We start from the raw sequence: 25,413 nt of genomic DNA, 5'->3' as shown, positions 1-25,413 counted from the left end.
ACTGAAGTGACTCCTGTCACCAGGCTCGCTCAAGACCAGCCCTGTCCTGAGAACTGCCCACATGACAAATGATTGCTATGAATAATTAACCTGCATTCCTCTATTCCTTTGTTGGAACCACAGCCTCTAACCAGGGCAATGCATCGCAACTTCCAAACAAACACTTGGCTGCAGCACGCTGGGAGGGGATTGTTTATAGATATTTAATGGTGTTTCTCTTACAATCAAGGTGCTATAGCACTTAGGAAAGGCATTTTTGGTGGTGGGAGAAGAGGGAGAAAAATAATGATACACTAAATACAGGAAGAAACACTGTTAAACTGCATGCAATTATCAAAAGCCACTAAAAAAATCAGATTTTATTAAATACCTTTTGCTATTTAAAATAACATTTAAATGTGCCTGTGATAGATCTGAGCTTCAGCTGCCTGTAATGACAAGTGCATTGCTCCAAGGAACTTACACATAATGAGATATATTTTATACATGTTTTTATTAATAGTCATCTGAAAGCTTCAGCATCATTCACAGCAAACACACTCAGCTACGATACTATTTGCACTGTCTGATGCAAGAAGGGCTCAGATAACATTTGTTTAGACGAGGACAAACAGTCCTGGGGCCTGTAAGTAGATGTAGGGAAAGACAAAGTTGGGTAACACGTCAGGCCTGAAAAGAAACAGGGGCAAGAAGGGCTGTTGGGGAGAAAGGCAGATAAAACCAAACCATTCTGCAGCCTGGGTAGTGCTCAGAGGGCTGCCCAAAACACTTCACAAATAATCACCACAGGGTTAGGGAAATGAGTCCTGAGGTTCAAGCGAGGCTTTACCAAATACCTCTCATTTCTCAAACAACCATGACAGAAGGCATTGATAAGATAGGCCAAAAGGATGATGTTCCAGAGGGTGCATGTCAGTCGTCAAAGTCAATTCTGATGGGGCCTCCTGTCAGGATGTGGTTAGCCATGTGAGCAGATTCCTCCTCCTCCTCCGCCCTGCGCACGCGTCTCCGGCAGCCCTGGGCGCAGCGCGAGGTCTCGTCCAGCGCCCCGCACACCAGGATGCGGCAGTGCAGGAACACCTCCTGCCAGAGACACAGCGCGAGGGTCAGTGCACACCCTGGGAACCACTGCTGCCAGAGCCAGTGCCACAGCGTTCCCATTCCCACACTGTCCAGCATTGTCATCCACAGCCAAACTGGCCACTCCATCTGTTTCCTTATGTGCCCTCTGCAGAGGGCCTGGCTGAGACCTCAGAGCACAGCGTCTGTCTGGTAGCCAAGAGTGGAGAGACAGGGAATAGGAAGGCGTGAAATGATCCTCCGGAGGAAGGGATGAAAATGCCAGGAATCAGCTTGGAAGAGCTGGCATGGACTGGTAGGAGCTGCACATCAAGAATGCGTCAAGCTGCACATCAAGAATGCGTCAAGCCTTGCAAGGACTGATGGAGACACGCAAGAGAATTTGAAGTGAGCTGGGAAAACAAAGCCAGGAAACCGAGGGAAATAAGGAGGAAAATGCAGGGTGATGAGGGGGTAAGTTGAGGGAAGAAGGAGAATGCAAAAGGGCAAGGAGCCTTTTTTTCTGCACAGCAAAGGCAGTGACATGATTGCTGCTCCCTGCCCTGTAAATGCCAAGAAGAAGCCAGCAAGATCTCTGCAAGCAGCAGGCACAAAGCTTTGGTCAGTGAAGAGGCTTGAAGCAGAATCTGTTGACTCAAGATGGGGGGATGCAGGTTGGAGGCAGCAGTGGCAGACAGCCAGGGAAAATTTCTAAATTTTAGAAGATCTCATCTGCTTTAACCCTACTGAGGCTTTCTGGAAGCTGGAGCAGCAGCTTCCTACCTTTTGGAACAGGCAGTATTGGCTGAGCATAACAATGACTGGAAGATCCAATTTCCTCCAGCACAGAAAAGGAAAGCTATTTGCATTAGGAAAATGGCATTGTCCTTAACTGTCCTCCCACTACAGAGCTTCTGCCCCAGAGAGCCTGATTTCACACTGAATTAAGCAGTATGGTGGCCTTGTATCTGGAATCCTGCCATCTATACTCACAAGAGCTAGAGAAGACACAAGGTTGAAGAGATCCCAAACTAAAAACTACATTGTTTTAAAGATAGGACACTGCAAAATGTGCCTGGTGACTGAGAACACTTCTCTCACCCAGCATACAAGGGTCCACCAAGGCCACTCTGGAAGCAAGAAGGATTTTGGACTGCTGTGGCATTGATGATCCAAAACTCTCCTTCATATTTTAATTTTAGTTGTTTTTATCAATCTTTCCTGAAGTACCTGTGTCAGGCTCCTGAAAGATACAACTGCCAGAACAGGCACAGCAGCACCAGCCATTCCATACCCTTTGCCAACTTGATGCTGAGGCTCCTCAGCCACATCAGAGCTGATCAAGTATCTAAGAGTTCAGTTTTGAGCTTACCTTGTTATCTTTGCCCACAAACTTGAACACAGGGACCTGGAAATGCTTGGCAAGATGATCCTTTGACGTGTACTGCTTCACGGAGTCATCAGAAACGCAGCTGAGGGGAGCAGAGGGAGAGGCTTTAATGGGTTTCCCAGAAATGGAAAAAGAAAGAGAAAAGACATTCCAGCCTATTTAAGCAGAGAAAGAAAAGGAGGGATTGGCTGTCAGGCTCAGCTACCATCTCTGTTACTTCCTCCTTGGCCACAGGAGAAAATTTGGGAATGATGGGGAAAAACAACAGCAATGCTAATAGCATCTCCAGACAAGGAGCAGCTCAGCAGCAGAGGGCTGGCAGGACATGGCCCAGTCCCCTCAGAGAAGGACTGCCAGCAAGCTGCAGGCATGTCTGTCCTCATTTCACCTTCCTGTGCAACAGTCTGCAGTGTTATACACTACACAATGTGGTATGCATTACTGTATACACACATATATGCACATAAATTATGCTTAAAATGAAGCTGCCTGCACCCACATTACAAAAATATGACAGATGATGAAAACAACAAATATCCAGATTTACTTTGCTTTCTATCATTTACATTTTTCTTCCTGCTGGTCTTGGTCAAACAGCTCAAATTCACTACACCAAAAATTTATAATTTAAGTTTTTCCATCACTAGCAATACGTGATCATATGAGAGGTTACAGAATCACAAGAAAATAAGCTGCTTTTATAACAAGCTATATTCCAGGTGCAGTGTATTTATCTTACAGCCTGTTTAGAGTTTAACAGACAAAAACTTATGGTGGCTCAATAATTACTGCCGATTATTGCAAAGCCTTGGGCATCTGGAGAGGCCCTGATGCTGCTGTGAAATTGCATTGCAATGCAGCTCATCCTTTCTAACAAGTGAATTCCAAAAATGTGGACTTTGAAAGATATTTAAAAAAAACCTCAAAGCAGTGGTGGAAGAGACAAGAGGTACTGGTGTGACAGCTCAAAGTCCTGCTCTTGCAGCAACCTTCAGCTCACATCTTTACATGAGAAACGTGCATGGCATTGTCAGCAATGCTGATGTTTAACATGTTCAGCTGTAAAAGAGCAGCTCTGCCTTCACTGGAATGTTTGGGATCTCTATGTTGTTAAAATTCCTTTTTAAAGTAGGCATTGATTGTAAGGAATGACAGTGGAAGACTTTTCATAGGTGATTGGCCAAGCTTTAGGGCCATGAAGTCAACTCATGTTCTCATTTGTGATCATTATTGGACACTGGCTCAAACTGACTCCCAAATCCCAGGTTCTCCACAGGTTCTCCACACTGGTGGAAGGAAACCTACTGGACTGGGGCTAGGGAGAGGGGAAATGGAAGAAAACCATGAAGGAATCAGGGATACATAGACAAAACCAGCTCAGAAACCTCATGAGTCACAAGGACAAGCCCTTTCGCATTTGTGGGGCCAGACCATATTCCACTCTCCTAAGACACCCCCAGAGACCATGCTCCCCATCTTGGAGAGGTGAGAAGAGACAGGCATGGAAGGAAAAGGGTGAACCTGGTCAGGATATGGGGAAAATAACCCTAACCCTGTGCATAACGTGGTTAGGTTTGGGGAGCACAGTAGCAGTGCCATGGGAGCTATGCTCTGACCTTCTTATTTGGGGTTGCAAAGTAAAAAGGAAGGCTTGAACAATAAAATATCCACCTCAGCCTAACAAATGGGGCAGCCTGAGGCATAACAAGACAAGCTTTGCAATGGAACTACCTTAACCACCTTGTGCTCTGCTGAATCACAGCTCCTGACCTCATCAGTGACATGACCTTGCTCCAGATGCCCCAGAGAGCTTCAACGTTTATCAGATGAGCCATCGGTCAATCCCTTTGTTTCATTTTGTTTTCAGAAGGCAGGGAATTAACAGAGAAGAGAGCAGCAGAGGGAATTTTCCCATTCCTCAGTCTAAGGTAAACCCCCTCAAATTTAAACAGTGTTCCCTTTAGAAGCTGCAGTTAACTCCTGCAGGTCTGATCCTGCATAAACCGATTTTAAAATCCTATCTTTATTGCCATGGGCTTTTGGGGCTGGGTTGCTAGAAGGAAACTGGGTTATTACAGAAGTGTTTGGAGCAAAGACAACTTAGCAGTGTATCCAGCTAATTTAATTTTGGATCGCTGGGAACACTGAGGACACTGGGGCCTGCAGGGACAGCTGCAGAGTGGAGTGGCTGGACAAGGCTCCAGCCCACTGTTCCCTTCAGTGAAGTTTTAATGCCCTCTGCAGGTACCAAGGGACTGCTGGTGCCATAAATCCTCTAACCTGTGCTGGGGGGAATTCAAGAGATGACATTTCCTGCCTTCTCCCTTCTCTACCCAGCTCAGGTTTTGGCTGCTGTTTTGAATCCCATAATTTTCACTCGTGGGGAGAAATGAATGAATGTTTGGAGCCTTGACTCTGTGAAGGGTCCACAGGAACAGTCAAGCCGAGGAGTTGATAAAAATCAATTTTTCCATTACAGATCTGCTCATAAAGCTCAGCAATGTTGGGCACAGAAGGACTGCAGTCCAGGATGAAGGGAGAGCAGACTAATGTTGAACGTTTTGTCAGAAGAAAATTAAAACAGTATTTTTGGGTACTTCACATGGCAGGACCCTTTTGCTACAAGACAACCACACAGAACTTGTCATCAGCAGCTGCAACAGTGGATGATTTAGTCTGGCAGCTGAGGACATAATTGTTGTCATTAAATGGTCTGGCAGGCAACATACAGGACTTACACAAGCTTTGACTATCAGGCTACAACTCTTGGGTATGGTCTTAGATATTCCTTTGGCTGGATTTCTGTCCCTAGAGGACAGCAGACTGCTTCACAACTGTGACATTTCCTCAGAGCTGTCTGGTTAAGCTGCTGGATGCAAGCACTCCACAGCAATGCTGTAGCATGGCACAGTCATCTTAGCACCCAAAGAAATGTCTGAAAACAAGGGATCATCTTAGGAGCCACAGCTGAGCCCACAGCAAGGCTCCCCAAACCTCTGATGCAAAAACCACTGCAATGTGCCCACAGATCTGAAAAGAATTATTTTTAGCCTATCCTGAAAAGATCGCTAGCCCCAAACACCTCAAAAAATTACCGCCAAACTGAAAGACCCTAAGCTTACTGCACTGACTGGCATTAGGGAGAGCAAAGCAAGGGCTTCTCCTGGAACTCCTACCAGGACTAGCAATGAATTCTTCTGGCTCATGCTGTAATAAGGCTGTTATGAGAAAATTAAGAAACTTGCTCCAGTTGCTGTGGCAGCTGCCTGGCAGCAGCACACGGCCATGGGGGTTCTGCACAGTGCTTGGCACTCTGTGGCTGGCAGAAAGAGGATATCAGGAAAGAGAATCTTTTCTACAGGAGCCAACTCAATTATCCACAAGGCTAGTGACAGGGAAATATGTCCTGTAAAGGCTGCACTCACAGGAACCTCTTTCACTGCCTCCCACTGTTTCTCCCAATTACTTTTAATGGGACAGGTGGTTTCAGCTTGATGGCTGCTGGTGATTGCTACAGGCACAGCAGACAGGCTGCTGTGGAGAAGGGATGTTTCCTGCATCTCACAGACAACCCATCCCCACCGCCAATTCCCATTAAATTGCCAGCAAGAAAGGGAACAGGGAACTCACCCATCTTGAATCAGGTAGTACTTCAGGATCTCATCAATTTTTGAGGTGGGAGTGGCAAAGCAGCTCTCCACCAGTGTCTCCAGTCCACTGACGTGCACCAAGGGCTCAATCCCAAAGTACAGAGAGTCGCGGAGCTTGAGGGTGGGAAGAGCACCCCTGTAGGGCTCATCAAAGTCTTTGTCTTTGAAGATCTCCAGGGTGAAGGGGAAGATGCCCTGGTTGCGGCTCATGATTTCCAAGGGAGAGTTTTTGAGGTTGGGCACGTAACCCTCGGAGATGGTGTAGCGGCGTGGGAACTCACAGGTCACTGGGATCAGCAGCTTGCTGGTGCGGACAATGATGTCCCCATTGCTCCCTGGGGTCTGCTTGGGCAAGCCAGTCACCAGGTTGGTGGCAATGATTTTATCATTTATTACCTGCAGCAAAGAAAGGGGAAATGATTGAGAAAGACCTCTCTGAGCTGACAATCAGACACATAGTAGCCACTGAAGGCCCAGCTTGTGAATTTACACCCACGACCAGAATGATGTTCATCCTCACTGACCAACAAAGGGCCACAGTGTGATCCCAGCTGCGATGCACTGCACTTCTGCTACCCCCTCTGCTAAGATGAGCTCTCTGGGTCCTGACCAGGTGCCACTTTAACCTTTGGAACATTATCAGGAGAGCAGCATCTGTCTCAGCAGGAGGGTGAAGAGTAAGGGCACCTGTGCCTTTTATCCGTGTGAAGCAGGAGGTGAGCAGAAAGCAGCACTCCTGCTGTCAGACACACCACTGGAGGGGAGATGGAACAAGCTCTCTGACTTTGGGATGCCAGCCCACACTCTCCTCTGAGGGCAGCTGCATGGCAACACACAAAACAGCTCTGAGGGTACAGCTAAGTCAACTTTATTCCCAAAATAAGCCACAGCCAAATCCCCACATCCCAGAGTCTGGACAATAGGCATACATACATCTACAACAGTACCACAGGACTTCAAGGAGAAATGGATGTTGACATGAGTGCCATTGGAGACACCTTTGCATGAAGTGTTGATGAGGGAAAGGTCCAGGCCTCCAACCAGGTCCTTTGGGATGTTCACTTCAATAGAGCTGGACTTGCACAGCACTGGAACTGCAAGAGAAGTCCCCAGAATAACAGTTTACCAGTAGTAAGCTGGGGAAGGGCTATACTAATTATTACTGGGGGTTGGGAAAGGGGAATCATACACAATATTTATGATTATGATCTTACCACACTAATGTAACCCATCTTGCATTCCTACCTACACAACACAAACCAGAGCTGCCACTGCCCCAAATTCTCCAGCCACAGCAGTGCCTCAGAAAACAACAAAGACAATCAGTGCACTTGCAGCAGAAACTTAGCTGTGCTTTCCAGCTTTACTTAATACTCAGCAGAGATTTGATGGATCTCTCTTCTACTGTTATGTCCTGGGAAGAGCCTTTGCCACATATGGATATCAAATTCACAACACCCCAGGCAAAGCCATTTTTTAAGACCCTTAATCAGATTTTACATCCAACCCAGAGCACATTGAAACAAGGCAGAGTAATTCCATATAGATACCGAGCTAAAATGGAAGCACCTCAAAGTGCCATAATAATATTTTTATAAGCAATAAACCCAGCTCTGACAAACAAACCCAATTAGCTCAATCCAACCCTTAAATTTTAATACAGGCCTCCGTGTGAATTTTTGTAAATTAAAATTTCATTACATAAGAAGTAGGAGAAAACAGAGCTTGGACAAAATAAAAAGGAAGGAAGAGAGAATAATCTTCAATAAAAAAGTAATTGCTGTATATATATTCCTTGAGATGATACATGTCTATTCAGTTAGAGACAGGACAAACATACTGGTGGCATATATTCTGGTTTCAGCCAGAAAAACAAACTCTTTGCAGGATTTACATTTACTGTATTTTAAAATCCCATGACAAAACCTTTTTGCAAATATACTGGCTTCCCAATATTTTTTCCAAAATTAATTGCAGTCTCAGTCTTTGACATTCCTATGATCTGCCTTCCATTAATTTCAATCATGAATATATAATTTAAAATTCTGAATATTTTCTATAAGGCACACTGCTAAAACAGGCCTTTTTTTCCCCTTTAAAAATTTCCCTGTCCCATCTAAGGTATTTGCAAGAGCCTCTGAGTATCTTCAGGGAGGATTTTTTTTATTAAAAGTTGGTAATTTCAAAGTGATATGCTAAAATGTATGCAGAATGCCCAAAGCAATATGTTCCCATAATGACATTGCTGGGTCAGAACAGAAGCTTAAATAACTTTCCCTCCACTGGCAGCAGAAGGCAAGTGGGAATAACTGAGCATGTCAAATGGCACAGCTCAGGAGCAGACAAAGGGACTTTGAGAACACAGCATAATGCAGACAGAGAAGAACATCCTTTGGAGATCTGATTGGCTCCATCTGGATTTAAAGACTCGCTGCTCTAGCGACTCCTTGATAAATAAGAAAATGTACTGCTTTTATAAAGGTGAAATTCAGGGCAAGAGATTTGGATCCCAACTGCAATTCTCTGAAGTTCAGGGCTGATTTGTTTCAGGATCTCTCTGTTTCTACATGTCTTTGACTGGCACAAAGTGGGAGAAAGAAAACACTCCATTTTCCCTGTGCTCTGGAGGTGCAGGAGCTGTCTGTGTGCTCTACACCACCTGGACACAGAAACAAGTGAAGGAAACCTGCTGACTCAACCCAACTCATGGCTATTTAGGAAAACACCCAGTGTGTGCTAGTCAAACATTTTAGTTCTTCCCTCTCATTCTCTGCAGAGCACCTGTGAGCACTGGGAAAGTCTCTTCATTTCCACTTTAAACTCTGCTTTGCACCAATACCTGACCCCTGAGGAAGCTTCTGTGCTAACACTCATTTCTCTGTCTGCTGTTGGTACTGGCACCATATTCCAGCCCCTGGCTTCTTCCTTGGCCTTTCAAAGTGCTGCTGCTTGGAGCAGAGATTATCTTCCTGCAGACTGCTCAGCAGAACAGGCTCTCTGGTGCTGGGGAGCCCTGACCCATTGCTACAAACATAAACCCTGCTTCCCTGCACAAAAAGTTTGGGCAGGGGATGGGGGAGAAGAGCATTTCATCCCTACTCCTCAGGAAGAGATGGGCTACTAGGATGGGCTGCAAAATTCTAGGATGGTCTGCAAAATTCCAATTATTTTGCTGGCTGGTATCTTCGTGGAAAAATTGTAGCCTGTAGACTGTGATTTCTGTGGAAAGTTATTAATGTTTGTTCTGAATGTAGAGACAGTGCAGAGGAGGGTAGAGAGGTTGCAGATCCAATTGCTTCAGGCAACTGTGCCTGCCCTGCACTGTTAATTGAACCAATACAAACCTGATTAGGTGTCAAAAAAAATTGTGTGGTACAGTTCCATATCTGCTCAGAATTGCAGACCACGGCATGGGGACATAAATTCATGAATGCAAAAACCAGGCAATTCCACTTTATGAGATGCTGCATCCTGAGCCCCAGCCTGGCTCCCAGCAGTGCTGCTCTCATTAGCAGCCTCACAAGCACTAGAAACCTTGGCTGGGAAATGCAGGACTTCCAGCCCTGCTGGGGTTGCCTCAGGGATCCAGGACTGGAAAACATCGCTCTGTTCTGGCCTGTATCCATCAATCAGACCTTCAATCAGTGAGTGTAATCACAGCTCTTGGAAATCCCACCTCTGCCTCCCCACCAGCACTGCTGGATCCCAAGTGTACAGTGCTCACCCTTGGGAGCCCTGCATTTCTAAACAGCTTAAAAAGCAGAAATTTCATCAAGCAGAAACATTCCAGCTTCCTCTCTGAGGCATGCATGCCCTTTTGGCAACCATAAAGCCTGGACCTGCCCCTCCAGCTGATGTCTGGGCATTCTGCAACACATCAGGCTGCAGGAGATTCTCTGAGCACACCAGGGAACACCAGACTGCTGGTAGCCTGGGTACATTTGCAAAAGAAATCTTTGCAAAAACCAGGGAGCTTGTTTATTTCATGTGCATGCCATAGGCATGAGTGACTCAGCATGAAGGACTCCCTGTGGAAAGTTCAGATGGAAGGTTCTCCAAGGATAACGCTGCCCTTACCTCTACACAGCAGAAGCAACAGTCAATTTTTAGATGCTATCCTGGGCACTTTTCCAAAGGGGCAGCAGGAGCACCTAATATCAAAGCTAGTGCCCTGCTTCAAGGCATAGGAATGCTCACTGGAATGGCATATTTGGAAAAAACCATGGCTCTCTCTTTAACCCTGTTCTTGGAAGGGACTGGACAACTTTAGCTGAGATTTTGAAGTTTGAAGTATGGAAAATGTCAGTTCTAACAGCATAAATTTATCAGAGGTGTACACAGCTAGAGCAGAGCAGTAAAATGGGAGGTGTTAAGCAGTATTAATTGTAAGGGAAGACTGCCAAAACCACCTGTGATGAAAGATGCACCCTGTGGCTGTTCTCCTGCCTGGATAGAAGAGCAACATCTTCAGGCTCTCACTTTTGGATCATCTGTCATTAATAACAAAGCTCCATTAACCCATCTGGAAAAGACAGGCTAAGAGAAGACAGAAAAACTAAGAAGAAAAGTTCCTTCAGACATATTTTTGGGCATCAGAGACTGCCAGGGAGATTTTGTTGACCTACCTTGGCAAGTGTGGTTGTCTTCTGACAGAGTGAGTCCCCTGGGACATTCACACTGATAGGTGTCTTCCACTTCAATGCAGGTATGGCTGCAGCCTCCATTGTTATTGTGACAGCCTTCAATTTCTGTGAGAGAAAGGAAAATCAACACATCCTGCTGGTCCCAATGTGCTCCTGACCAATCAACAGTCTGACCAACACAGCTCGAAGGCAACAGCTTCCTTGCAAGAAAATGAGGTGGAAACCCCTTTTTTAATTGTACAATTTCCTGTGTTTGTAGTTTCACCATGAGGTTTTTCAAGGAATTCTGTGGAAAAGCTTAGCAAATTAAATCCCATGCTATAGCTGACATACCAAATAGGCAATCTGCAGCTTGGTACTTTAAGAGTCATAGAATTATAGAGTGGCCTGGGTCAGAAGGGACCTTAAAGACAATCTTTCCAACCCCCTACCATGGGTGCCACCTTCCACTAACCCAAGTTGCTCCAAGCCCCATCCAACCCGGTCTTGGGCACTTCCAGGGATCCAGGAGCAGCCACAGCTTCTCTGGGTAACCTGTGCCAGGGCCTGCCCACCCTCACAGGGAAGAATTTCCTATCAATATCCAATCTAAACCTACTCTCTGTTTAAAACCATTCCCCCTTGTCCTGTCTCTACATGCCCTTGCAAACAGACTTCCTGAGATATTCTCTTAAAATAAAGTTTTATGTTATTTCTTACTTCAAAATGTGGGAAGAAAATCCTCTTAAAACTCTCTTCTACACTTTATGCCCTTCATCACCAGCAAAATGAAAGCCCTGAGCTTTGCAGGGGAGCTGCCTTGGGGAAGGACAGCCCCACAGGTGGCCAGCTTCTATTCCCAGCAGGGAACACTGGAGAGAAGATGATGGGCTCATTCCCTCTGGGTTTACCAGCTGTGAGGGAGGTGGGTGTACCAAATTCCTTCAACCCCTTTGAGGCTGACAATGCAACTCTACTGGGAGTTTGTTTAGCAGGAATTTTGCTAGCTTGTGAATTTTAGGCTTTGAGGTTGGCTCAGGAACAGCACAAGTTCATGGTGTAAGGTTGATTCACTTCCTAATTTTCTCCCATTTTGAAGTGCAGAGGAGAGAGAGCATCACAGCTAGATGATGCTCTGAAAGGTAATCCAGATACATTCTGAAGATTCTGAAAATCTAAGGAAAGAAAGGCCATTTCCAGTTCTTTTGGCTTCCTATTATAAAGAAAATAATAGAAGATCATGAGTTTTTCTTTCAAATAACCGTCATTGCTTGGGATGAATATGCTAGATGAGTACTACTGTTCTCAGTAAAATAACAGTACATAAGATAAGCAAATAATAAATACAGAATATTTCTCCCTGAGCCTGCCCTGAGTCATCAGAAATGATTGTGTGGTTTTCACTGAAATGTAAAGAAAAGAATGGAAATCCCATATTCAATCCTATACAGTGCATGGAAAATAACAGCCTGAACACTCCATATGAGTCAAAGAAATGGGTAAAGCATCATAATGTAAATTTTGAGATACTTTAAACTCTACTCAGCTTCACCAGCTCACGTAATGAAGCTAAATCTCTTGCATTTGTTCTTTTTAGCAACAAGCTGTGAGGTGGCTCACACCTCACATCCCATTCTCTAACGGCTGAGAGCACATCTTCAGAAATAAAACTCACTAACAAGATTGTAAAAATCCCCAGCAGCAGTGTTAAACTCATGAAAGGCACCATCCTTCTTACAGAAGGGAAATTAAATGATAAATCAAAGGCCCTAAAAGCCAACTTGGGGAATGGCAGAAACAAACGAGTTTCCAACCAGCCTATTCCAGCCCTGTCAGAAGAGTGCAGCACTCGGGAATAAAAACTGCACAGCTCATTTATGTGATGCCTCACCAGCTCAGAGCTGGATGTGGCAGGGACAAAACCCACAGAGCAGTTTTGGCCCCACACAACTTGACAAGTACTTGAGGAGCACTCTGCACAGCAGCATTTCCCAGGGAAGTGTCACTGTCTGGATGAGTGACATACTAGCAGAACTCAGAGAGCAGATTTAGCTCTTTTGGGTAACTGGAAAGTGATGCACAGCCGAAGTTGTTTTTCTTGTCTGAGGCCCCACAGTGTCTGTGAACACCACACAGCAGCTTTGCTGTGTGGGGACACATTGCTTTTTCACACCACAGAAAACATCAGGCACAGTCAATTTTTGATGGGTTAGCCTATTTCTGCTCAGAGATGTTTGTACATTGTTAGTGACAACACATCAGACCTACAATTTGGTCTTTAAGCCACCAGTCTAAATTTATCAAGGGTTTTCTATCTGGCTGTGCCACCAGTTGGAAGGAACTGTGGCAGCTGCATGCAGCAGAGCCCACAAACAGCAAAGAGCAAAATGCAGCCCTAATCCCAAATTTAGTTTCTGTCCACAGACTGGCATCCCCTCCTCTCCTCAATCTCTATCCTGGGAGGCTAAAGTGATCCTCATGCTCTAGTCTAATGTCATGACATTACCCCATCCCTAATGTGAGCTGCCAAAACCCAGCTATGCTGGGTTTGTGGGGTTATGCCCCCACAAAACTACCACACAAATCTCCAGAGCCAAATCCCAGCAAAGGCAGCAATAACTAGTTCTGCCTGGACAACTAATCTTCCAGATCCACTGCTGTCTTTGCCCCGTGGAGACAAATACAAGCAAATCCTAACAGAAATGGACGATGAGGCAGGGAGAACAACAAGGAGATTTCTCTCTGCTTTCTTTGAAGGATATTTTAGCATCAACCTCTCTAGCGAGCGCAGAGGTGATATGAGTGACATTTAATCCCAGGTGCAAGGAGCCAAGAGTGAGCCAGGGCAGCAAGGGAATGATTTACAGTTTCCAGCAGCCTGTAGTAGCTGAAGCCTCACCTTCACAGGTTTTCCCATCGCTTCCCAGCGTGCGCCCGACTCCACACTCACAGCGGAAGGAATTCTTCAGGTTAACACAAAACTCACTGCAGCCTCCGTTGTTCTGCTCACACTCATTTTCATCTGAAAAAAAAAAAAAGCTCTGGAATTAAAGGAATAATCCCACTAACAGTAGCTTTTGAATCTCTTGGTAGAGCTCTGAAAACTCCTCCTAACTCTTATTTAAAGGCTAAAGTTCCTCTGTGTCTGGTTGTTTTTTTTTTGAAAGGCACTTTGTTCTCCAAAGCTCTAACTCCTCAACCTGATTTAATCTCTGTGTGCAAAAAGCAAATCAAACAGAGAGGAAGGGACAGATGTGGCTTTTACTGCACCACAAAATGAATGATTACTCTTAGGCAGGCCAGGATGCTGAAGTTATCAATCCAAGTTCACATGGGATTTCATCAAAACAGCTTAGAAGCTAGCATTTAGTAGGTGTCAGAAGCCTAAAAACAAGAAAAAAGAAAAGTAGCATTTTAAGAGACAGGTCAGAGACAAGCTCTCTCAGGTATCAGTGGCCCCACACATGCACAGTACCCACAGCTGGCAGCTGGTGGTGGTGTCTCCTTCCACAAACAATGTGAATTGAGTATTTTTAGCCAAAGAATTGGCTGGTACCCTACTTTGGGAGGCAGGAAAGCATGTCCAGGAGACTCACACAGACACTGCTTTTCACACATGTGGCAGGCTTTCCCTTCTAAAAATAAAACTAAAGCTGTTTAAAAACAGAAGGTGAAGAGGGAAAGGGCTACTGGCAAAGGCATGGAGATGTTGCTAGAAGGGCCTAGGGCTTTTGTCTGAGTCAAGAGCTGGGCCCAGAAATTCCCCTCACTGGTCCTTCCAAGTTATACAGCACACACAGATCTGTCCCTGCTCTTCCACACCAGTGACAACCAGCACTTCTGGGACACAGGCTGGTTGTCTTGAGACTGGATTGGGAGAGTGCTGAGCTGATTCTAACCACAGCTTAGTGGATGGATCCAGGTATTCAAGAATTCAAAGACAATGCATTGAATTGGTGGATGTGTGACAGGAAGTCTAAAACCTCATCTAACCCCTAAATGAAAATGTAATTCAGGATCAGCCATTCTGCACTGGGATTTAAAGCATGTAATGTGCTGAGGAGAAGCACAGGGAGGTTCACAGAGCTGCTCAGCATTCACAGAATGCTCTGGGCTGGAAAAGATCTTAAAGCCCATCCGGTTCCACCCTCCTGCCATGGGCAAGGACACTTTCCACTATCCCAGTTTGCTCCAAGCTTCATCCAACCTGGCCTTGGACACTTCCAGAGATGGGAAAGCCACAGCTTCTCTGCCGCATTACTGCATCATCTTCAGCCTCCCTCTCCAGGGAAGCTGGGAAAGAAAGCACATTCCCCATTTAGGAATGACAAAGAAGGATTTATCTGGTTTAAGGAGGGCACAGTTGCTCCCAGAGATGTAATTGCACAACCACTCAGCACAACAGAAAGTCATTAGAAAGATAACAGAGCCACACAAGAGAGACTGCAGGTAGGTGAACCAGTATGATCATTACAGCTGAGGTGTTGTGCCATCTGGGAATCTCGAGGACAAGCAGCAGTGCAGAAATCCTGCTCGTGGGGGGATGAAGGCAGCTGCAGCACACACAGACAGGCTCAGGACTCCCATGTGCCTCCCTGCTGCAGGAAATCCTTTCCTCTGAGCCTGCCACACATTCACTGAGTGCTTGTCAAGGGCACTTCTGTGACTGGAAGGCTTGCACAGAAGCAGCCAATAAATGCTTTTAATTATCTAAGAGAGCTCAGTCAGCTGCTTGGCTGCAGAGATGTGGAGCTGCTTAAGTAAAAGCCTTCCCCAGAATCAGTGTGAGCAACTCTGCAGCAGGGCCAGGCTGCTCTCTCCACAAACTGGAATGACTGTGGCCCCTGCTCTGATGCTCAGACACAGAGTGTGAAGAAAGAACCCACCCACACCTGCTTTGTCAGGTGTAGCCCCTCTGGAACAGACTGACCTGACAGACAGCCTCCTGGACCAACTCTGCTTTCAGCTTCACCACCAAACCAAGCCACGGAGATGAGATTGCTCCTCCCCCAAACACCCTGTCCTCCATCTCCCTTACCTCTTCCTATCCATCAGTGTGGCTCTGAAGCTCCCCAACAGCCACCCCTTCCCAGCCCTTCGATTTACCCCACAGACCATCTTTTTCCTGATCTCTCAGTCCAGGTGCTCTCTCCCAGCACCACACACACTCCACAACCATCCTCTCCTCCAAAGTTCATGGGGATTCCCAGCTCTGCTCTCATCTCCCTCCTGGCCATGCTGCTCTCTGCCACCAAGTGCCAGCTCCCTGAATAGCCCCTAGTCATGCTGCCTAAAACCACAGCAGCTGTGCTGTCTTTTGGCTCTCCTCAAGTCCCAGGTCCTTGACCATGTCCCAAAAGGGCAGGAAGTATGGCAGAACTTAGTGTGCAGCCCTACAGCAGCCAGCAAAACTTTTTTTGGAGGAGGGATACTCAACAGAGCATGTGAGAGGAAATCTCTAATGTCACACTGCACAGCATTTCCTGAGTACCACAGTGATACCACATGATCTTGCACCATGATCTTGCAAAGAGGCTCTGCTACTGACAGTGCAGCTGCTGCCTTTAGCAGCTGAACCATGCAGAAAGCAAATCTAGCCTCAAACATGGAGCTCCAACAGGGCACAGAATGGATGCAGTCATGGGATGTCACATCTTGGAACCATTTACAGAATCATAGACCTGTTCTAGGCAGCAAAGGGGAGAACTCCTCTCAGGATACGTCATTTTTTGTAAGGCAAGAGATTGAGATATGAGCAATGAAACAATGAAACAAAGGGGAAAAATGCTCAGCTTATTTCCACCCTTACCAAGGCATGTCTGTCCATCAGGTCCTAGTGTTGTCCCTGGGGAACACGTGCAGTCATTGGTGTCCAGGCAGGAGCCCTGGCAATCCACCACATCACAGATGTCATAAAAATCTAGGGCATGACAAGAACAGTGTAAGCACAAAGCATTGAGTATGTAACAAAAAAAACCAGTATTTGTCCCATCAGCTTCCCACCCTCTGTGCAGTCCATCAGTTACAGACCCATCCCACTTTGGGAAAGCTAAACTGCTGAAGCTGCTGAGAAACAATCTAGTTTAATTACCGCCAGTCAGAGATGCAAATTTGACTTTGGTAGCATGCCAAGACAAACCACAAGGCCCACAGGGAGCATTAAATCACTGTGGCCAGGTCAGCTGTGGAAAAATCCTTCTAGCAGAACAAAGTGGGTGAAACTGCCTCGCTGATCCTACATGGACAGGCCAGCACCTGGAGAAGCCAGGAGCCCGGCACCACCTCTCCTGCCTCCCAGGGATGAAGGAGGGTCAGAAAGGCACACTCAGCGGTGACTTACGGCCACAGTAGGCGTGGAAGCAGACGCTGGGCTTGGTGAGGTGGTACACGTAGTACCCCCCCGGGCAGGCCTTGACCTCGATGGTGGTGTTCCAGAGGCAGCAGTTGCCGCTGAAGCTGGCGCAGGCCTGGCGCCGCACGATGCCGTCGGTGTCCCGCGGGTGGCTGCCGTTCATCCAGATGGGCGCGTGGGTGCCGCAGTGGTTCTCGGGGATGCAGAAGGTGGGCATGGCGTCGCCGGCCATGCCCGTGAAGCGGTACCACTCCCCGTCGATGCCGCTGTCGCACGTGGGCTGCCCGTGCGAGCCGTTGATCTGGTGGTCCGTGTTCCTCCAGGGCTCGTTCAGGCTGATGTAGGCAGAGCAGGGGTCCAGCGCTGCGACACAGAGAGAGAGCAGCTCGTAGATATCAAACCAACTTGTTGACTGATAATTGCAAAAGCATTTTTTTCTCCATCCCTGACTTAACAAAACCATTGTGACATAGATCCCTGGGGAGAAAAGGTGACACCAGCAAACTCGTTGCCTTGTGGAAAATTCTGACAGCTCGTCTTAAATGTCTTGGAGGAACAAGTAAATTAACAGAGCTCTTACAACATTATGCAACAGGCTGACTTACTGTTTAGCTGACTAGGGGAAAAAAACAAGATATAAGCAAATCTGAGGTCCAGGTAGTGATTCTGCCATAGGAAATACACCCTGGGAATACCAGATCTGGACGATAACCCTTTCTTCAAGTACTAACTGAGCACCTGCAAGCCCCTCCTGAAGTCACTGGTAACTCTGCCAACTGCCTGAGAACAAAGAACTATACCTCAAACAGATCATGCAGCCTCTTTTAAAATCCATCCACAGCCAGTGTCAGCCCTCACAGATGAGCTGCCAAACCTTTTTATTTATTATCTTAAAACCTAGAGGTCATGAAGGTTTGAGTTGGGACCTTCTGTGGAGCAAAGCATTCAACCCTCTACACAGCAGTGTTCCTTGCAAGCCCACAAACCCTCTTCATCTGCACAGGAGATCAGCTGTTTGTGAGTGAAGTAAGTGTTTGTGGGGGCAAGACACAAACACATGGACCTCCTGGCATGTCTGTTCATGCAGTGCTCAAGGAATGTGTCCCTTTTCAGCGGCCTTTCTGAACCTTCTGCAAATAATTAAAACATGAGAGTACCATAGGGAGAACATAAATGAAGAATTTAAGTGTTCATTAAATTTTCAGTCTTCTTCTAATTAACCCTGATTTGGCAGCTTCCTCACTGAAAGTGCAGAGGTTCCATTTTCCCTTACATTTAATACCTGATTAAGCACTACTTATCCATGACAAGCAATTCCCTATTAAGCAAAAGGAATGCTAATACTGCCCTGAGTAAGGAAAATTGATTACCATTTCCTAAAATTAGGCTAATAAAACCAATCACTCTGATAAAATACATCAGCCTCAACTTTCCACAGGACATTTCTTTTGAAGTTCTAAAGCTGTGCTGTTTTGTTTCGACAATAGAGTGATGCAGTTTGGGTGAGGGAGGAGTACTGTGCTCTTTTTATTAGAAACACAAATCATCCTGGTTCATTATTTTGATTTGTTTCACTGACTTTAAAGTGGGAACTACAAGTGCTTCAGAGAATGGACTTCAAGTCACTCTTATTTAGCTGTTCTCTGTAAATATCTGTCCTGCAGACGTGCTATCTCGTAGAAATATCTCACAAATATAACATCTCTTATGCCTTCCTCAGCCATGGACACATTTTGTTTGGTCTCAAATCCAGCATAACAGGCAGGAGCAGCTGCCAGAGTCAGGAGTGCTGCAGAGCTGGCACAGGGAGCGTGGATCTGGGTTATGAAGGAATCTCTAGTGCCACGATTCAAAAATATGTAGAGGAGCTGATTCACTGCCACCACAGCCAGCCCAGTTCTCCTGAGCAGCAGAGAGGGAATGCAGCAGGGAATCTCTGATGGGATTCACCAGGCAATCCCTCATGAGCTCTCTTTTTCACCTGCCTCAGCTTGCCTGCCTTTACCCACAGACAGCAGCAGCACTGTAAATCCCATCCTCCAAAAGCTGGTGTGACTTCTCCCAAAAGGGTAAGATAGGTCCTGAACAGAGCTTCCTCCGGGCTTCCCTCAGTGTAATTCCCTTGGTTCCCACCAGAGGATTTGGTGTGGCCTTGGGGTGAGTCACTGACTAAGATTAAAAGGTTTTCAAGTTGTTAAAAGCCAAACGAGGTGAAGCGGGAATGCCCTGTCAGCTTCCCAGCTGGGCAGCACTAAAAATACCAACACTCTCATTAGCTTTCATGTAATTATGAAATATCTTTTGTAGACAGACTCTGGGAATGCTCATTTTGGGAGATTACATTGTCTCCTAAACATCCAGGAGATAATTTAAAGACGAAATTTACTGAGATGAACATGCAGCACCTCAGAGGGAGCTGGAAGAAGGCACGTCAGGGGAATTGAGGTAGCATTCCCTCACATCTTTCATTCCCTGAGAGCTTCTGGCAGGACTGAGGGGGAGGCAAACAAGCAGAAAAAGCAGACAGTGCTCTTTGGAGCACTGCAGATCCTCACAGCCACCTTCAGACTGCCAGTGCTGCCCCATGCCAGCCTCCCTGCAGACACCAAGCAGTCTTTGGCAGCACAGTTTTTTCAGTTTAATTAATTGAATTAATTTCAGTTATAAGAAAAAATACTCCACAAAAATAGAGAAGTAACTAATCAGCCTCCCATCTTTTCTCCCCAAACAACAGGCTTGGGGGTTTGCACAAGATGAATAACTGTCTCCAGTTCCCTCTTCATTTTTCTTGGCTCAATTTTTTTCCCTCCCCAATGCTTCTTGCACGGCCTGAGCAATTCAGCCTGACAAGCATTAGCTATGAAGCAGAGCTTTTCCATTTGTAATCTTGATATCATTAGTTCTCTGGCTGACATGGTAGCAGATACACTTGGTGACAAATCAGGCTCCAGCAAGCATTGGTGAGCCCCCCATTCTTCAGAGATTAATCCTGGGTGCATTGTATAACTGGAGGTCTCTGCTCCAACACAACTAAGCAATAGAGTGAGCAGCACTGCATTATAACACTAAATTCAGTTCAGATTTGTCAAAGAAGCAGGTGAAAAGGTAGCATAACATCAACTCACAGAGCCTGCCCTCCAAAGGCAGAGGAAAGTCCCACAGTGCCTCGGCAACAAAGATTCTCCTAATATGGGAGACTTCACACTCTAACAGAAGGATCTTTCCAACTGGAAAGAATTTCACATCACCTTCAAAGAGAAAGGACATTTCTCCCACCTTCCAGCCTTTCACCTAAGAATACAAAGGCTCAGTTTGAACCTTAGAAATGGCAAACAGAAATAAGGCAAAGCCTCTTTACTCACGCATTGAAGACACTGCCTGGAGCTGGATGACAAAGTAGATACAGAAAAGCAAGTACTGGAACATCCCACTCAGCTGAGGAAGAGCCACCACTCAAGGGACAGAGGCTTGAAAGCCTTTGTACAGGCTGTGGCTCTTGCAGCCTTCCTCTCAGTGGAGCTTCTGACTCCAGGCTTCCAGAGGAGCAAGTGTGATTGCTCTTCTCAAGTTTATCAGAGGAAAAAGCCAAAGGGATGTGGGGTACAACTCCAGCCTTGACCTCCCCAGAGCAGCTCTGCCCCTTACTGACAGCAGACATGCACTTACTGATCAATCTTGTTTTTTGGACTTAACCTGCTATTGTTTTCTGCCCTGACTGCCCCACAGTGACAACTCTGCTATCTTATCCAGAGAAGAATTCTAACCAGGGACACCCGGACATCCCGAAGGGATGGAAAAGAACAGATGGGTGCTTGTTATCTCTGCTCCTTCCACAAGTCATACTCCACAGCTCCCTCCAGGCAGCAAACACAGGCTAAGGAGCCTTAACTGCAGGAAATAGCAGCCAAAGGAGCAGGACTGATCCTTCCAGACAGAGATTGCAGAGGAGTGCTTGGAGCAGAGCTACAATGGGAGCATCAGTCAAACTGAGAGGCTGGTGTCCCACAGGAAAATCAGCTGTTCCTAGGCTTCACAAAGGCCCTTTCCACTCCTGATCACACAACCTGACCATTGCAGCAAGATTATCAAACAAGGCAGGCAAAGACACTTTTCTGCAGTAGTCTTACAATCTCCTGTCTTTAAAAAACAAACAAAACCCAATGTTATGGAATTAATTTTGATGCAAAATCAATTAACTGAAAACCTCTCCTGAGCAGTTCAAACCAAACTCAGCTGAGTTGCAGGTGACAACCACAAGCTCTAGATGCAGCAACTGAAATCTGTTCTCTGCTACAGCAAACCCAGAAAGGGTTCATCCCTCTCACCCCACCAGCTCTTACTGTAAGAGCTCTCCATCAGCAAAGGGTGCAGCTAAGCCTACAGTAATCACACAAGGCAAGTGTGGGCATTTCCCCGTTCCCTTTGCATCCTGCATTTCTGCAGCAGACTGGCCTAAGAAATGACATCAAGCTTCTAATCCCAGCAGGAAAAAAAGTGGCTCCATTATTCACATGTTGAGTTTGCACAAGACGTGGAGTTGGTTGCTTGTCTGTGTTGTAGGGACTGTACATTACAGAAAATTCTCAATGGCCTATCTGGGTGTGTCCCTGGCAGTGAAGTACAATATGCTGCTCTGCTCCACCCCAGCACAGGAGTCTTTTTTCAGTGGTGAATGACTCTAGGGAACAACAAGAAACCTCAAAATAAATAGCTGTTATTGCTCCCATGAGACAAAAATAAAATAAAATTCTTGTGGATCTATTGTGCTGACAGCTGTGCAGCACCAGAAAGGTTTTTCCAACAACAGGAAAGGAGAAGAGATTCACTACACAAAGCTATCAAGGCAGATAACCCTCAGGAGGTGATTATGTGAATTCCCAGACGAGAAACTAAAATTGAACAGAGAATAATACAGCAAGCCACCGGAATTTCTATTTTGCCATTTTCATTGAGAGGCTGATTCATACTTATGATCCCAGGTAAATAAAACTGACAAGCCTGAATGGAATGCTGTGTTTGTGTCACAGGTGTGCACAGCTCTCTGAACCATCTCATCGCCAGCTGCTTTTGTTTTGTAGTTGCTACATGAGTCTGTTAGAACAACATTTTGACATGTACATGTAAGTGACTGACAGCTGACAATTAACACAGAGAAGTGAACTGCAGCATTGCAAACTGGAGTCTCAAAGGTGTCACCTACAGGCCCTACCAAGCTCTCAAAAATGGATTAAAGCAGGATTAAAGCCCCAGCATTCCCACAGATGATACTATCCCAAATCACCATAACATCTAGTTGAAGGGAGTGGTCTTGAGCTGGAAAAGACAGTGTCCTATCTCTGAACATTTTTGGGAAGAAGAACCAGAGGCAACTCTTCTATTAGCATTTTCACTTTTCTTTGCAAGTTAATTTGGGTGATATTCATGGCTCCAATTCCCCCCAAACAATCTCAAGGAGCTGTAGCAGTTAGTCCTGAGGGAGAAGGAGGGGAAAAAATCCCAAAGAAACAATCTGCCTGCACAGAGATGCTCTGGAAGAGACACAATTCCAACAGGTCATTTCAGATGCCATAGGGTCTGCATGCTCCAGCCAAACCTGTTGTTCCTGACCTCCACATCTGCACCCTAAATATTAATGAGCCCAAAAAGAATCAGGCTCGAGTTACTACTACTTAAAAGAAGTCACCAGTACTGTTTAGAAGATACAGAGAGGGAAGGCAACATTAAAATAACAGGGAGGGATTTTATTTTGGTACGCAAGACGGATTTTCTAAACTTGCTATAAAAGCCTATATATGTCTGTTCTTAATGCAAGAAAGAATGCTCATTTTTGCAGGTGGCAACCATACTTCTTGCCCCTCCCAGAGATCGCTGGAGAGCTTTACCACTCTCACACAAGGAACTCAAATTCTTCAAAGCATTGGCTGGGCTGGAAAGCTCTGGGTGCAGGAACCTGCAGCCTGCCTAGAAGGAGCAGGAGGAAGAGCTAATCAGCACTTCCTGCCACAGAAAGAGAGGAGAACCCGGCAGACAGGACAGGATCCCTGTCTGGGATTGATTGGAGGATGTAGATTCACAATAAGCCCTGACAGGCAGCTGAGATGGATTGCACAGAAGTCAAGGACTTTGAGATAGGCCTTGCTGCTGTAAACAACTTGTTCCAGGACTCAGTGCCAGTGGGAAGGGCTGTGGAGATCAGGGAGGGAACAAAAACTGAGTGAAGTATGAGCAAGCTCAACGCAAGTAAAACATCAAGAACTCATTAAAATCAGGCAAGTACCTCACTCCTAGTTAAAGGGACCAGTTATTTCCCTTAGTGGAGCACTGTGATGCAGAACTTGGTATTTTGTTTTTCCACAGGTTCTACAGAACCCAACGTCTTTTCCACACTCCTCCATTTCCAGACAGAGGAATTAGAGCATAGACAGCACATCAACAACTACAAAACTAGTCAGGGGCAGAAAGAGGAGGAGGACTCATCTTTTAAAATCCCTCAAAGCCACAGCAGGACAGCAAGAGCAGCTTCTCTCCTACTTCAGGGCTTAGCTACACTGCAAGTCTAACTTTCATTACTGCATTTTACTCTTCACCCCTTTAATGTCAGTCTAGAAATAAGCCTGATGGGTTCTTTAAAAGGAAGTCATTAGAATCTCTTGGGATAGGTCAAAGAATACTTAAGATATTAAAATCTCCTTTCTCTGTGAAAATGAGCCATACTATGGAGCACAGAGGAAAGAAGCTTGCATTTATAACTCCACACACAAAAACCCCAGGGGATATCAAAGAAATTGGTCCACTGGCTCAAAGACACAGCAGCTTGGCCAGCTTCACTTGGCTGGCTCAGTGCCATGGTCTGACAGCCAACAGCAGCTCCAGAGCATCACACAAACCCTCTTAGAACCAATATGGAAGCATAAGAACTTCCAGCCAGGGGGTCATCATTGCTGCCTGCCAGGCAGGAAGCATTATAGGGGGAAAGAAAGGTTTCTTCTTTGCTCTTCAGGAAAAAGGAGCCAAGAACACCTTCCCTAGAGGGGCCTGCAAGGTAGTGCCTCACAGGTGTGGCAAAGGGAACTTAATGCCACTCTCTAGGAAACTTTGAACTGGTCACATATTTATTTGAAATACATTTTTTTGAAAGCTCTCTCACAGGAGAGGTTAATCAAAAGATTACCAAAATTGGTCAAAAAAGCAGCACCTGAGCACTGCAATGCACCCTGCTGCTTATCCCTCACCAGGGCTGAGGAGTGCAGTGGTACATTAAGATTCAGGCAGCACTGCCTGCTCTTCAAGTGCTGCCAGGGGAACAGAACCCTATTACCTGCCTGGCTCCCAAACGGGAAATAGCTTCTGCAGGAGTATGTTGATGTTGAGATACAACAGTGTGGGTCAGGAGAGCAAACAAACCCCACCCTTCCCTTCAGTGTTAGCATTCCACGGCACTGAGACTGGAGTGGGAGGCTTGTGGATTTCAGGGCACAATTGTAGACACTTTTCTTACTTTCTTTACCCACATTGTCTCTAGAACAACATTCAAGCATGTGCAGGAGCAGTTTTACAACAGCATCTTCTTGCTTTCAAAATAGAGATTGTGGTGCTAAGATGTCATGAAGTCTCCCGTTCTCCTGGATGCCAAAATGGCCAAATTCTTATGTAACTAAGCCTAACAATTCACCTAACGGTAGCAACAGCTCATCTGGGGACAGCAGCAGACTAAGGGCTGCTTGGAGGAAGAAGGTCTGTTCATAGTGATTAAAGGTAGGTGACAACAAAGAGCTTCCAGCTGCTGCCCTCCAGCTTTAAAAAAGACAAGAGCTGACTGTTTCAAAAACTAGATAATCATGGATGGTAATTTTTTTTTTATTCAGTTCATGGGCCCAATAGAAACCTTCACCAAATGTCTCATCCTAATAACCCATAAAGTTAGGACAAAGCATACTCTGCTGATAACCAAAGTTAATGAACAAATCATATGTCACCATGGCAAATCAAACCATTCAAGGGCCCAAAAAGAAAGGAACTGAAGCCTAAAACTTCAGTTTTTCTCCAAAATAGCACTTGAATGTAATACAGAAATATACTGACACCATAGGTACCTCTTTTAGATAGCTGAGCATTACCTGCCCATATATATTCTTATCCTATTACTATGCTGGCCTAACAAAGGCAGATCTTTGCTAGACCAAGTATCTACCTCTACCTCACCACCTGAACTGCTCCCGAGATCCCTGTGTTAGGCAGCCAGACCTCCATCCAGGCTTCTTCAGGAAAGCTATTATCTGCATCACCACGGCCCCAGTGAGGTAAGGTCAGTCAAGATGACACAACCTAAACAAAAAGAAA

At 45.8% G+C, this 25,413-nt stretch overlaps 1 protein-coding gene across 5 annotated transcripts; it reads right to left on the bottom strand.

Moving 5' to 3' along the window:
- Positions 1-474: 474 nt before the first annotated feature.
- On the bottom strand, positions 475-25,398 carry OIT3 (oncoprotein induced transcript 3). Of its 5 annotated transcripts, none has more exons than XM_085064400.1 (10): positions 25,271-25,398; positions 17,062-17,436; positions 16,531-16,641; positions 13,621-13,743; positions 10,725-10,847; positions 7,033-7,193; positions 6,080-6,495; positions 2,432-2,531; positions 1,843-1,897; positions 475-1,083 (listed from the first exon to the last, which is right to left on the bottom strand). In XM_085064400.1, the coding sequence occupies exons 2-10, from the start codon at positions 17,303-17,305 to the stop codon at positions 959-961; spliced, it is 1,458 nt and encodes a 485-aa protein (XP_084920526.1). In that variant the 5' UTR covers positions 17,306-17,436; positions 25,271-25,398; the 3' UTR covers positions 475-958. The 5 variants fall into 5 exon arrangements, with proteins under 5 accessions (XP_084920526.1, XP_084920527.1, XP_084920525.1 ...); XM_085064401.1 differs by having other exon boundaries at positions 25,318-25,398; XM_085064399.1 differs by having other exon boundaries at positions 25,265-25,396.
- Positions 25,399-25,413: the final 15 nt, after the last annotated feature.

The sequence above is a fragment of the Lichenostomus cassidix genome, chromosome 6 (genome assembly GCF_008360975.1).
Source record: "Lichenostomus cassidix isolate B80296 chromosome 6, HeHo_3.0, whole genome shotgun sequence".
Classification (NCBI taxonomy): Eukaryota; Metazoa; Chordata; class Aves; order Passeriformes; family Meliphagidae; genus Lichenostomus; species Lichenostomus cassidix.
Note: the sequence above shows the minus strand (reverse complement) of the source record. Positions and strands in the feature narration are given on the sequence as shown.